At 44.1% G+C, this 14,293-nt stretch overlaps 1 protein-coding gene across 1 annotated transcript in view; it reads right to left on the minus strand.

Annotated features, from left to right (window-relative positions):
* Positions 1 to 14,293, minus strand: part of LOC124554018 (ankyrin-3-like) — a 60,296-nt gene that overhangs the window by 24,756 nt on the left and 21,247 nt on the right. The window contains exon 4 of the mRNA XM_047128046.1: positions 2,846 to 3,407. Coding sequence (XP_046984002.1) covers positions 2,846 to 3,407 — 562 coding nt within the window. The remainder of the gene's footprint in view (positions 1 to 2,845; positions 3,408 to 14,293) is intronic.

Raw genomic sequence — 14,293 nt, forward strand, 5'->3', positions numbered from 1 at the left:
GGACAATGAATTCACGGTGTTCTTATTTCAATTTCCAGGAGTGTATATATATATATATATATATATATATATATATATATATATAAAATTGAAAACTATTGGGCATTAGGATTTAATGGTGCATTTGTTAAGTGATATAGCATATAAAAATGATAATGAGACAAAAGGTCTTATGAATACTCATATTGTGTGAGATGTATCTGTAACTGCAATGTATGGGCTAGGGAAGGTCCTAACACTGTGAAGTTCTTTGGGCAGCCTTTAGAAACAGCATAGAGAAGTACAAGCAAGGCCGGCAGGTTGCTAGACAACCGACAGATGTTCCACCAAGAAGCACATACAGCGTTTTGACTAATAAAACCACCTCTCCTAATATGCTAGAGAATGGGAATGTCCAGATTACAGCATACATCCTTTGGAACAACTGAACAAAATGCGAAAGGAAATGGGAAGCGTTGTGTGGATCTGCGAATTTTGTGGATCTTTCTGAGTTGTAGAGAGTGGTCTGTTGTCTCCTGAAGTGGACGCAGGCTGTTTGAGGAGTAAGTACCTACAGCTTCCTGCAGACGTACATGTGTCACTTCCTGCAACGGAAGTCTTCCTCATGATTCTATTCACCCCGCACCCTTCTTCTTGGAACCTAGCACACATCTTAAGACGTGTATCTTATAACACTGTACTACTTGGGGAGAATAAACAAAGTTTGTTCTGTAACCATAGGTATATTTCAGAAATGAACATAGAAAGTGAAGGAGAAACATAGAAATCAAACTGCAGTAGTAATGTGGAAATAGCGATCAGTCTGACCGTTTTCTGTACAGCACCTATTTTTTCCCAGGGTTTAATATTTATGTCATGACAACATCAGAGATGGAAAGTTTTAAATTCTTTTCTGATCTCTTTGAACTGCGCTGCAGAGTTCCTGGTGTTAATGTCGGACTACACGCTTGTTGATCAACGCTATCTTTCCTTTATGCAGCATATGTCACTTGTAAGTATCTCATTGTGAACACCAGCAGAGACAGCAGAGAACAATATATGTAACACTGAGTAAAGAGATTTATGGTGAATTGCACAGCAAACAGAATAAAGCCTGTAGGCTCGCTACCCTGGCTGCTCGCACTACACATCTTGTGTCCACAGTACATCTGCTGTGAGCAGCACATCACTGTGTCCACCACTGAAATGGCTCCTGCCGTCTTCACAGCAAATTTACCACTTATTCAGATACTTTACACCAGAACCTATAAGGCTGTTCCACATATGCAGTTCAGTACAAGTAATGACCGCAAATAATGTTAAAACCACTTATAAATCAACGAATAATTTAGTTCTAAGATGACTTTTTTAGCCTAACCTATCCGTTAATAAACCCAGTTGGATCTAGTACTTCTCTAAATCAAACAGGTGTGAATATTACAGTTTAACAAGTCAAGACTGCATAATATTAAACACGAATTCTTTACAGACGAATGGAAATGGTAGAAAGCGAGCACGGGAAGACCAGTCTGGATTCCATAGAAATGTTGCAAGACGTGAGGCAATACTGACCCTACGACTTATAAGATAGATTAACGGTAGGTAAACCTACGTTTGTAAGATTTGGGGACATAGAGAAAGCTTTTGAGAATGTTGAGAGGAATACTCTTTTTCAAATTTTGAAGGTGGCAGGGGTCAAATACAGGGAGCGAAAGGCTATTTACAATTAGCACAGAAACCAGATGGCAGCTATAACAATTGACAGGCATGACAGGGAAGCAGTGTTTGGGAAGGGACTGAGACAGAGCTGTAGCCTATCCCTGATGTTATTCAATCTATATATTGAGCAAGCAGTAAAGGGAAAAAAAAAGAAAAATTAGGAGTAGGAATTAAAATCCATGGAGATGAAATAAAGACTCTGAGGTTTGGCGAAAACATTGCAATTTTGTCACAGACAGCAAAGGACCTGGAAGAGCAGTTGAAAGAAATGGACAGTGTCTTGAAAGGAGGATATAAGATGGACATCAACAAAAGCAAAAGGCGGATTATGGAATTTAGTTGAATTAAATCAGGTGATGCTGAAGGAATTAGATTAGGAAATGACAAACTTAAAGTAGTTGAAGAGTTTTGCTATTTGGGGAGCAAAGTAACTGAAGATAGTTGAAGTAGAGGGGATATAAAATGTAGACCAGCAGTGGCAAGGATAGCGTTTCTGAAGAAGAGATATTTGTTAACATCGAGTATAGGTTCAAGCGTCAGGAACCCTTTTCTGAAAGTATTTGTATGGAGTGTAGCCATGTATGGAAGTGAAAGATGGATGATAAATAGTTTAGACAATAGAAGCTTTCGAAATGTGGTGCTACAGAAAAATGCTGGCGATTAGATTGGTACATCACATAACTAATGAGGATGTATTGAATAGAATTGGGGAGAAGAGGAATTTGTAGCACTTGACTAAAGGAAGGGATCCGTTAGTTGGACATATTCTGAAGCATCAAGGGATCATTGATTCAGTATTGCAGGGCAGCGTGGGGGGGGGGGGGAGGTTAAAAACTGTAGAGGGAGACCCAGACATGAATATATTAAGCTGGTTCAGTAGGATGTTGGTTGCAGTAGGTACTGCACACGATAGAGTAGCATGGAAAGCTCCTTCGAACCAGTCTTTGGACTGAAGACCACAACAACAACATTAATCTAACATGAGAAATCAATGAAAGCATAGCGAGATATCAGAAAATGTCTGTCAGTGATGGTGTATTTTGCAGTACACATACACGTAAAGATATTCAGGGGCTGGAAATACACGCACACAAACAGAACTACACAGGACTGGACAACGTAGGCATGTAGCTTGTCTTGTGCATACCTGGTTTCTGCTGCTGGCTCAGACAGCAGCTTGAGCACTTCAATCAGATCTTCAGGCTGACAATGTAGCGCATCTGTCCAGCCCTTCGTGGCCATCACGTGTAAAATATGAGTCTTTATGAAGGCGGCGGCGGCCTTCTTAAGGCTGCTACAGGAGTTCCGAATAGCGAGCACAGCTGTGGCCACCGCAGTCTCAACAGACAGCTGTGAGGCCAACTGCTGCTCGCACTGTGCCTTCAGGCCTGACAAGCCGTACTTATCAGCCACGACCAGCAGCTGGGGGGCCATTCTGGCCAGCTGCGGGGCCTGCAGGGTATACATGTAGGCCACGAGGTGGCGCAGCAACTGGCCCCCCACGTCTGGGACTGTGGCCTCCAGCGTGCCGTGGCTGAAAACAGCGGCGAACACGGGACTCCTGGCGGCCAGGACGGCCCTGTGCGCTGCCAGACGGGTGTCGCCCGCCACCAGAGTCACCACGGCGCCGCCTCCAGCGTCCAGCAGGGTGCCCAGGTCCACAGTGGGAGCCTCTTTCCCCTCCTGGACCTGTCCTGCTGTGGGCGATTCTGAAACACAGCGTCACTGAGTAGACCCTTCCCCTTGCAGAGCACCCTCCGTGTGAGAACATGCTTGAGCCACAAGTGGATCTGCGTCAACCACCACTTCCTAACACTAAATGAACTAGACTTCGCCATACCCCTGGTAATACCATGTGGGTCATTTTTACCCGCAGTAGAAAACCACCATTTTGTTCGTATCTGGGTGGTATTATGAGTGTCTTCATGTTGACAATTCGTCTCTAAAATGAATAGTACACGGTCAAATATGAATTTTCTCTAAGTAAACATTTTTTTTATTTTAAATGTTACAGAAGAAATTCCACAATATTTCGTAAATTTGGTAAAGCAATGTTGTAATGTTTTTCTTTATAAAGAGATTGCAACTGAATCAAAACATATTGTTTATGCGAGTATTAATAGTATTTTTCCTTTTGTAGAAGAATAAGATAAGCACCAAATATTAGTGAAACATTCTAAAAAGCAGTAGGTGACTAAAATGCTCTGCATTTTTTGTAGTTATTGCAATGAAGGAAATAAAACATAAGAACAAATTACTTCAGCTTATAATTATAAATATTTAAGTATATTTAAGAAAAAGGACGTGACAGAATTGCCTACTTTGGGATTCAGAAAGCCGACAACAGTTTTTGTTCGGCATCTTTTGCACACATACTTGTTGCACTTGACGTTTTATTTCCCTTTGTAGTTTTGTTGTCTGCAGGAAACCTGAATTTGAGAAGACCTTCGAACTCCTTATTGGCCAATGCCAGTATGGAGTGCCTGTAAGGGGAGACTGAGTTTTGTCTGAAGTGTGTAAGAGGCAGCGAGGTCATCTGCTACTCTGAGGATAAGGTCCCGCCGTGAAATCTTCTTAGAGGTTTTTTTTTTTGGTCATTAGTCTACTGACTGGTTTGATGCAGCCCGCCACGAATACCTTCCCTGTGCTAAACTCTTCATCTCAGAGAAGCACTTGCAACCTACGTCCTCAATTATTTGCTTGACGTATTCCAATCTCTGTCTTCCTCTACAGTTTTTGCCCTCTACAGCTCCCTCTAGTACCATGGAAGTCATTCCCTCATGTCTTAGCAGATGTCCTATCATCCTGTCCCTTCTCCTTATCAGTGTTTTCCACATATTCCTTTCCTCTCCGATTCTGCGTAGAACCTCCTAAATCCTTACCTTATCAGTCCACCTAATTTTCAACATTCGTCTATAACACCACATCTCAAATGCTTCGATTCTATTGTGTTCCGGTTTTCCCACAGTCCATGTTTCACTACCATACAATGCTGTACTGCAGACGTACATCCTCAGACATTTCTTCCTCAAATTAAAGCCGGTATTTGATATTAGTAGAATTCTCTTGGCCAGAAATGCCTTTTTTGCCATAGCGAGTCTGCTTTTGATGTCCTCCTTGCTCTGTCCGTCATTGGTTATTTTACTGCCTAGGTAGCAGAATTCCTGAACTTCGTTGACTTCGTGACCATGAGTTCTGATGTTAAGTTTCTCGCTGTTCTCATTTCTACTACTTCTCATTACCTTCGTCTTTCTCCGATTTACTCAGGACAGCAATGTCATCAGCGAATAGTATCATTGATATCGTTTCACCTTGTATTTTAATTCCACTCCTGAACCTTTCTTTTATTTCCATCATTGCTTCCTCGATGTACAGATTGAAGAGTAGGGGCGAAAGGCTACAGCCTTTTCTTACACCCTTCTTAATACGAGCACTTCGTTCTTGCTCGTCCACTCTTATTATTCCCTCTTGGTTGTTGTACATATTGTATATGACCCGTCTCTCCCTATAGCATACCCCTACTTTTTTCAGAATCTCGAACAGCTTGCACCATTTTATATTGTCGAACGCTTTTTCCAGGTCGACAAATCCTATGACAGTGTCTTGATTTTTCTTTAGCCTTGCTTCCATTATTAGCCGTAACGTCAGAATTGCCTCTCTCGTCCCTTTACTTTTCCTAAAGCCAAACTGATCGTCACCTAGCGCATTCTCCATTTTCTTTTCCATTCTTCTGTATATTATTTTTGTAAGCAGCTTCGATACATGAGCTGTTAAGCTGATTGTGCGATAATTCTCGCACTTGTCAGCTCTTGCCGTCTTCGGAATTGTGTGGATGATGCTTTTCAGAAAGTCACATGGTATATCGCCAGACTCATATGTTCTACACACCAACGTGAGTAGTCGTTTTAGAAATTCTGACGGAATGTTATCTATCCCTTCTGCCTTATTTGACTGTAAGTCCTCCAAACCTCTTTTAAATTCCGATTCTAATACTGGATCCCCTATCTCTACTAAATCGACTCCTGTTTCTTCTTCTATCACGTCAGACAAATCTTCACCCTCATAGAGGCTCTCTATGTATTCTTTCACCTACCTGCTCTCTCCTCTGCATTTAACAGTGGAATTCGCCTTGCACTCTTAATGTTACCACCGTTGCTTTTAATGTCACCAAGGGTTGTTTTGACTTTCCTGTATGCTGAGTCTGTCCTTCCGACAATCATATCTTTTTCGATGTCTTCACATATTTCCTGCAGCCATTTCGTCCTCCTATTGATTTCATTCCGCAGCTACTTGTATTTCTGCATTCCTGATTTTCCTGGAATATGTTTGTACTTCCTCCTTTCATCAATCAACTGAAGTATATCTTCTGTTACCCATGGTTTCCTCGCAGGTACCTTTTTTGTACCTATGTTTTCCTTCCCAACTTCTATGATGGCCCTTTTTAGAGATGTCCATTCCTCTTCAACTGTACTGCCTACTGCACTATTCCTTATTGCTGTATCTATATCGTTAGAGAACTTCAAACGTATCTCGTCATTCCTTAGTACTTCCGTATCACACTTCTTTGCGTATTGATTCTTCCTGACTAATGTCTAGAATTTCAGCCTATATCTGCTCCTGGGTACGCCTTACAATCCAGTATCTGATTTCGGAATCTCTGTCTGATCATGATGTAATCTAATCCTAGAGGTACGTAACTTAAAAACTGTGCGAGCGTTAATCATGGCGAGGTCAAGGAAAAGACACTTACAGGGCATCGTTGGGTAACAACTCGGAGACTGTAGTATCTAGCGATTTGGTCAAAAACATCTACTCCATCCTTGGTGTCATTATAAAACTTCACTGTTTCTGGAAGTTACTTCTCAGTATTCTCAGTCTTCTGACGTCCAGCATGCATGTTACGCAGGATACGGATATCTTTTACCATTTCCCATCGTAATCTGTGAGGAGATGGTCGCCTGACTTGTGAGTGTGTTGCATACAGTGTGTCGTCTCCACTTCAGCGCTCATCTGCCTGTTTAATGGAGGTGAAGAAGCTGTCAGTCGTGACGTTCCGTAAGGGCGACGCGACTGACATCTGCTGTAGTGTAAGAGAACTGTTAGCAGTGCTCCAGACAGTAGTGTAGGGAGGGGGGACGGTGGGATTCTGCACTGTATAATATGTTGTCTCGAATGAAAAACAGCCCACAGTTGCTCAAAATTTTGTTTATTTTAAATCTAGACCAAGGTTTCTGCTATAATAATATAGCCGCCTTCAAAACTCATACACACAAATAAATGAATAATGTCTTAGACCAGCAGCTGTGTCAAGACTAATAAAATAGTCTCAAGACACATAAGCCTGTTTCGAACATAAATAAAATTACATATGGCAACGTATGTCCTCCGCCCCTACCTGTCGCTGCCACGATAAAAGTAATGAAGTATAATATGTCACATGTTATTCTGTAGTTTTGCAATGTTACTCCGCGTAGTTCTGGATGTCGCCAGTCCATAGAAAACGGAAAGCCTCGCTGATATAATGTATCATTCGACAACCGAATACTTCGTATTTAATGTTCTTTTTGGCCCAAAGTATAATATACTCTAACAGCTCGTGAATAACGTCGAGGCGTGCCCAGATCATATTTAGTGACAGCAAACCGGTGTTACCTCATATCAAACTGTGCGTTAAATAGGTATGGGTCAAAAATGACCCACATCGTACTACTGGTATAACAGATAAATTTTTCATACTTCTAGGTGGGTAAGCTAGGGGGGGATGAAATTTTGGTAAGTTGTACAACCCCATAAATGATGAAAAGTCACGAGAACGTTTCGTCGTGCGATGATTATAGAGGCGGGTAACGGCCTCGTAAATCCATTGTGGGTCAAAAATTACCCACATAGTACTCCTAGTAGAAATATTGTTCTTCACAAGTCTGTACAACAATACGACATTCTTCCTGTGTCAAAATAACAAGTCACGTGAATACCCACATATTCTTAACGACACCATTTGATCCAGCACATCTTAGATTCCACCTTCAATGAAGTGGACAAAGTCATGACGAAACTGTATTACTAATGGTTTATGACAAAACGGCGACAAATCAGCGTCCATGTACCTGTCGTGAATGGCCACGTACTCCGACACTTTGTTGCTGATTTAGGAAATAAAATCGCTGGAGGAGTAAAAAGCGAGGAAAAAGTAATAATCCGAACAAAACATAGAAAAAAGATGTTAGCCTCTAAAACTGACTGCTAACACGCCAGAAAAATGCTTCCAAAAGCGCGTTTGTTGTGTTGCATCTTGTAAATGTGTGACCTGGACTCTGTGATGTAAGGAACTGAAAAACGGAATACTTTTGAAATGCGTTGTTAAAGGCACACCGTGAGAAGTCAAAGGGACTAATAAGATAACAAACAACGAAATCAATAAAATAATGCTGGCTAGAAGGGATTTGTTGATTATCTGTTTAGGTGAAATGGATATACATATATATATCATCAGAAAAATACCAGAGGAAGTCCACGGTTGAAGTTCGAGAATCAAACTACGAGAGATGCCAGCTGCTACAGCCACACACAGGTGGCAAAATCATGGGATAGCGGTATGCACTTTCACATATGGCGGTAGTCCAGCCTACAAAAGGTATGAAGCGGCAGTTTATTGGCCGAGCTGTCGATTGTATTCAGGTGATTCACATGAAAAGGTTTCCAGCTTGATTATAGCCGCACGACGGAGATTAATAAACTTTGAACGCTGATTAGGGGGAGGAGGTAGACAAATGGGTCATTCCATTTCTGAAATCGTTAGACAATTCAACATTTGGAGATCCACGGCGTCAAGAGTACCTCTGACCACAAACAAGGCAGTGGTCGACGGCGTTCATTTAGAGGCCGAGAGCAGCGGCGTTTGTCAGTCAGCGCTAACAGGCGAGCAACACTACGCGAAACAACCGCAAAAATCAGTGTGATACGGACGATAAGCGTATCCGTTAGGACAGTGCAGCGAAATTACGTAAATGGGCTATCACAGCACGTGACCAACGTGAGTGCATTTGCATAACGGCGGGACTTCCCCTGTAGCCCTTCTCCTGTGCTCGTGATCCCACTGGTTGGACCCTAGACGACTGGAAGACGGTGGTCTGATTGGATGAGTCCCGATTAAAGTTGGTAAGATCTGATTGTAGAGTTCGAGGATGGTGCAGACCCCGACGAAGTCATGGCGCAAGTTGTCAACAAGACACAGTGCAAGCTGGTGCTAGCTTCATACTGGTGTGGACTGTGATTACATGGAGTGGACTGGGTCCTCTGGTCCAACTGAGACGATCATTGGCTGGAAATGGTTATGTTTGGCTGCGTGGAGACAATACACGATCGGGCTGTAACTATGAGATAAGTATTTGTTCGCTAAGCATAAAAAAAATTAATTACCACATGAAGCTACAACAATTCCAAAACTTTTCTGTGCCTAATGCAATTTATATATTTCCCCTCACTTTGCAAATTTGCCAATATCGTACATTCAACTTTTTTTAGTATACTCTGCCAAAGAGGACGGTGTCTTCTGTAAGTACTGTTTGTTTTTCGTTATGACGAGTCTGGTAAAGGTAGTAATCAAAATGTTACAGCCCTGGAAAACTCCAGGTTTCTGGTGTGGAAGCATGATCTTCAATATTTCAACATCCAGGCGTGCAGTACTTACTATATAGCTACTCTAATCCATTGTCAAAATTTTGTTCACATGATGATGAACAAGGCAAAAGATAGGAAACATCGCCAGGACTAAGGCTTGGTGGAGCAGGTGGGAAGGAAACAGAAAAGGGCTAGACCCTTTCATCGATGTGGTGATTATCTGTGGATGTCAGGAGATTGCATTAAGGCCCCCTTAATGACTTAGATCCTACTGAAGTTGATAAACAAGATGACAAGTACATGGGTAACTTTCGTGCAATTATAAAGCACGTTTCTGAGGACAGGCCTGTGGCTGTGCTGCATCTATGTGGGGGAATTCCTGTGGGCCTTATGCATTCATACAACAGAACTACCATTTAGCTGTTTATTCTCACTGTGGAGCTCATAATTTCTGCAAAATCCATCTGTTTTTCGTTATTGAGTATCCCAGTTGAAGCAAAAAAATTTCTTAGTTCCATTATTGTCTGTTTGAAAGGAAAATTAACTGTCACAATTTATAATTACAATCAGACTATACCTCCTCTGCGCTTCCGAACAAAATACAATTCAGTGGATTTGGCTCCACCTAGATCCCTGGAGCCGGAACTCAACATTGAAATGACCAACAATCAGTGAGAGCTGTTTTCCAAATCAGAAGCCTACTTCTCACCGCTAAATTGTCGTCATCGATAGCGTAGAGACAGTAGCATGAATCGGCCAACTCTCGTCGATGGGAACTGTCCACAGTGATCCCTGGGTTTCCTTAAATAGTTATTCTCCAGGAAGAACCGTGCTGTCCCACTCTAACTCGTGACCGTATACGGGCATGGTTTGCGATAAGGCCAGCGACCTCTTACTTTTGCCTGTCGAGATATCTATTGATCTGTAGTTCTTGGTGCGCCTTCTGAAAATCTTGCGTGGCTGCTATGGACTGCATGAGTGTTACATTCTGTGGCATACATGGTACAACCATAATTCATGTTGCCACTGCCCGCCATTCTCCCCCAAAAGTGCATCTAGGCCACAGCAGTCCCTGGAGGCCTCGACCGTGTTGGAGCATTCACCATTCTGGGGGGGGGGACTGGATCCTCTTCTATTCATATGGGATGAGAGCGTGACGAATTGTGGCTGGCCACAGGAGGTCTTGGGTTGGGGGAAATGGTATATGGCGCAAAGAGAGTCGCATTAAAGGCATCTGGAGTGCACCAATTAGTGGTTTGTATCCATGATGGGCCCATACATCATACATATGCCAGCAGCAACAGCCTCTTTGCAGCAACTGGAATTCAAACATTGCCTGCCAAATCAAATGGAGACTAAATGGAGGGCGTCCACAGCTGCACTGGATCCTGCAAAGAAAACCTACACAATCCATTGATACAAGAAGGTATGTGGCTGTTCTGATTCTAGGGAAAATGGTGATTTGTGAGGATGACCATGTGGACTGATGAAATTAAATTGAATAGCAAGAATCAGAATTCTGCTGATGATAATTGGGGCCATTGTCAGTGACAAAGGCTTGTGTGACGCCTTTAAGGGCGAACAACCATGCAACAATCTGGATCGTCTTCGCTGAGGTTGTGAATGGCATGAAAAACACAAAGCAGAACCCATTGCTCACAATCAAAATCAGACGCCACACAGATCCAAGGAATGGGCCAGCAAAGTCCAAATGAAGACAGGACCAATGAGTCACCATAGGAGGCCATGGAAAATACTGACAGGAGGGCACAGCTTGCTTGTTTTGACATGTGAGGCACCATTCTCGCATTAAATGACTCCATACCCTTCCAGTGGATGTATTGCTAGGAGAGTCAAAATGACTTCCCAATGCCATAGGGTTCTGGGAATGAGGATCTGAGCATGGCCCATCGCGACCTTTATCAGCGCAATGTGATGCAAGGATAAAGACTTTTGCTGCGTGCCGGCCGCGGTGGCCGTGCAGTTCTAGGCGCTGCAGTCCGGAACTGTGGGACTGCTATGGTCGCAGGTTGGACTCCTGTCTCGGGCATGGATGTGTGTGATGTCTTTAGGTTAGTTAGGTTTAAGTAGTTCTAAGTTCTAGGGGACTGATGACCTAAGATGTTAAGTCCCATAGTGCTCAGAGCCATTTGAACCATTTTTTTGCTGCATGCTACAGAATGCTTGGAGGTCTGGGTACATGAGACATTACTTTGTCAACAGGCTGTCTTTCTGTTGTATAATGCAAATCCTCCTGGAGGACATGGCCTGTCACTGTGTGATATCCCACAAAGCGTGCATCACTTGGAAGATGGGGTGATATTGGATACAATAGGCATATCCTGAGAGAAACGGGGCCCACAGTAGCAAGTTGCTGAATACTTGAAGAGACGCATTAGAGGCTTATGATATGTCATGAGTGTGAAACGGTGGCTATAGATGCAGGTAGGGAAGCGTTTGCTGCCAAAGATGATGACCAAAGCCTCCTTTTCTATGTAGTTCCGCTATCCTGCTGTAAGTGTCTTGGATACAAATGCAGTGGGTCGCTCCACGATATTCTCAATATGGGACAAAAGTCTGCCAGTCAGCATCGGCCACTAATACCAATGGTTTCGTTGGATTGTATGCCATGAGACAGGTAGGTCGAAGAGGGCCTTCTTCAGGTTTTGGAACAACTTATTACATTAGGATGGCCACTTCCAGGGAACTCTGTTACAGAGCGAGTGGTGCCAGCATCGCTGAAGCATGGGGCATGAATGGTCTATAACAGTTTGGCTGACTTCGGCTGGAATGCATCTATCGAGGCTAGTAATTTTTGGATGGTAGGCACACAATGTGGTGTGAGCCATATGCCTGATGTCCTGAAAATGTGTCCTAAATATTCGATCTGGTGGATGGAAAAATAACATATGCCAAGTTTACAACAAAGGTAAGCTTCTGTGAATGGGGAGAAGAGCAACATCAGCTGTATGCAGAATGAGATTTTCACTCTGCAGCGGAGTGTGCGCTGATATGAAACTTCCTGGCAGATTAAAACTGTGTGCCCGACCGAGACTCGAACTCGGGACCTTTGTCTTTCGCGGGCAAGTGCTCTACCATCTGAGCTACCGAAGCACGACTCACGCCCGGTACTCACAGCTTTACTTCTGCCAGTATCTCGTCTCCTACCTTCCAAACTTTACAGAAGCTCTTCTGCGAACCTTGCAGAACTAGCACTCCTGAAAGAAAGGATATAGCGGAGACATGGCTTAGCCACAGCCTGGGGGATGTTTCCAGAATGAGATTTTCACTCTGCAGCGGAGTGTGCGCTGATATGAAACTTCCTGGCAGATTAAAACTGTGTGCCCGACCGAGACTCGAACTCGGGACCTTTGCCTTTCGCGGGCAAGTGCTCTACCATCTGAGCTACCGAAGCACGACTCACGCCTGGTACTCACAGCTTTACTTCTGCCAGTATCTCGTCTCCTACCTTCCAAACTTTACAGAAGCTCTTCTGCGAACCTTGCAGAACTAGCACTCCTGAAAGAAAGGATATAGCGGAGACATGGCTTAGCCACAGCCTGGGGGATGTTTCCAGAATGAGATTCTGCAAGGTTCGCAGAAGAGCTTCTGTAAAGTTTGGAAGGTAGGAGACGAGATACTGGCAGAAGTAAAGCTGTGAGTACCGGGCGTGAGTCGTGCTTCGGTAGCTCAGATGGTAGAGCACTTGCCCGCGAAAGGCAAAGGTCCCGAGTTCGAGTCTCGGTCGGGCACACAGTTTTAATCTGCCAGGAAGTTTCATATCAGCGCACACTCCGCTGCAGAGTGAAAATCTCATTCTGGAAACATCCCCCAGGCTGTGGCTAAGCCATGTCTCCGCTATATCCTTTCTTTCAGGAGTGCTAGTTCTGCAAGGTTCGCAGAAGAGCTTCTGTAAAGTTTGGAAGGTAGGAGACGAGATACTGGCAGAAGTAAAGCTGTGAGTACCGGGCGTGAGTCGTGCTTCGGTAGCTCAGATGGTAGAGCACTTGCCCGCGAAAGGCAAAGGTCCCGAGTTCGAGTCTCGGTCGGGCACACAGTTTTAATCTGCCAGGAAGTTTCATATCAGCGCACACTCCGCTGCAGAGTGAAAATCTCATTCTGGAAACATCCCCCAGGCTGTGGCTAAGCCATGTCTCCGCTATATCCTTTCTTTCAGGAGTGCTAGTTCTGCAAGGTTCGCAGAAGAGCTTCTGTAAAGTTTGGAAGGTAGGAGACGAGATACTGGCAGAAGTAAAGCTGTGAGTACCGGGCGTGAGTCGTGCTTCGGTAGCTCAGATGGTAGAGCACTTGCCCGCGAAAGGCAAAGGTCCCGAGTTCGAGTCTCGGTCGGGCACACAGTTTTAATCTGCCAGGAAGTTTCATATCAGCGCACACTCCGCTGCAGAGTGAAAATCTCATTCTGGAAACATCCCCCAGGCTGTGGCTAAGCCATGTCTCCGCTATATCCTTTCTTTCAGGAGTGCTAGTTCTGCAAGGTTCGCAGAAGAGCTTCTGTAAAGTTTGGAAGGTAGGAGACGAGATACTGGCAGAAGTAAAGCTGTGAGTACCGGGCGTGAGTCGTGCTTCGGTAGCTCAGATGGTAGAGCACTTGCCCGCGAAAGGCAAAGGTCCCGAGTTCGAGTCTCGGTCGGGCACACAGTTTTAATCTGCCAGGAAGTTTCATATCAGCGCACACTCCGCTGCAGAGTGAAAATCTCATTCTGGAAACATCCCCCAGGCTGTGGCTAAGCCATGTCTCCGCTATATCCTTTCTTTCAGGAGTGCTAGTTCTGCAAGGTTCGCAGAAGAGCTTCTGTAAAGTTTGGAAGGTAGGAGACGAGATACTGGCAGAAGTAAAGCTGTGAGTACCGGGCGTGAGTCGTGCTTCGGTAGCTCAGATGGTAGAGCACTTGCCCGCGAAAGGCAAAGGTCCCGAGTTCGAGTCTCGGTCGGGCACACAGTTTTAATCTGCCAG

Source organism: Schistocerca americana, chromosome 11 (assembly GCF_021461395.2).
Source record: "Schistocerca americana isolate TAMUIC-IGC-003095 chromosome 11, iqSchAmer2.1, whole genome shotgun sequence".
Taxonomy (NCBI): domain Eukaryota; kingdom Metazoa; phylum Arthropoda; class Insecta; order Orthoptera; family Acrididae; genus Schistocerca; species Schistocerca americana.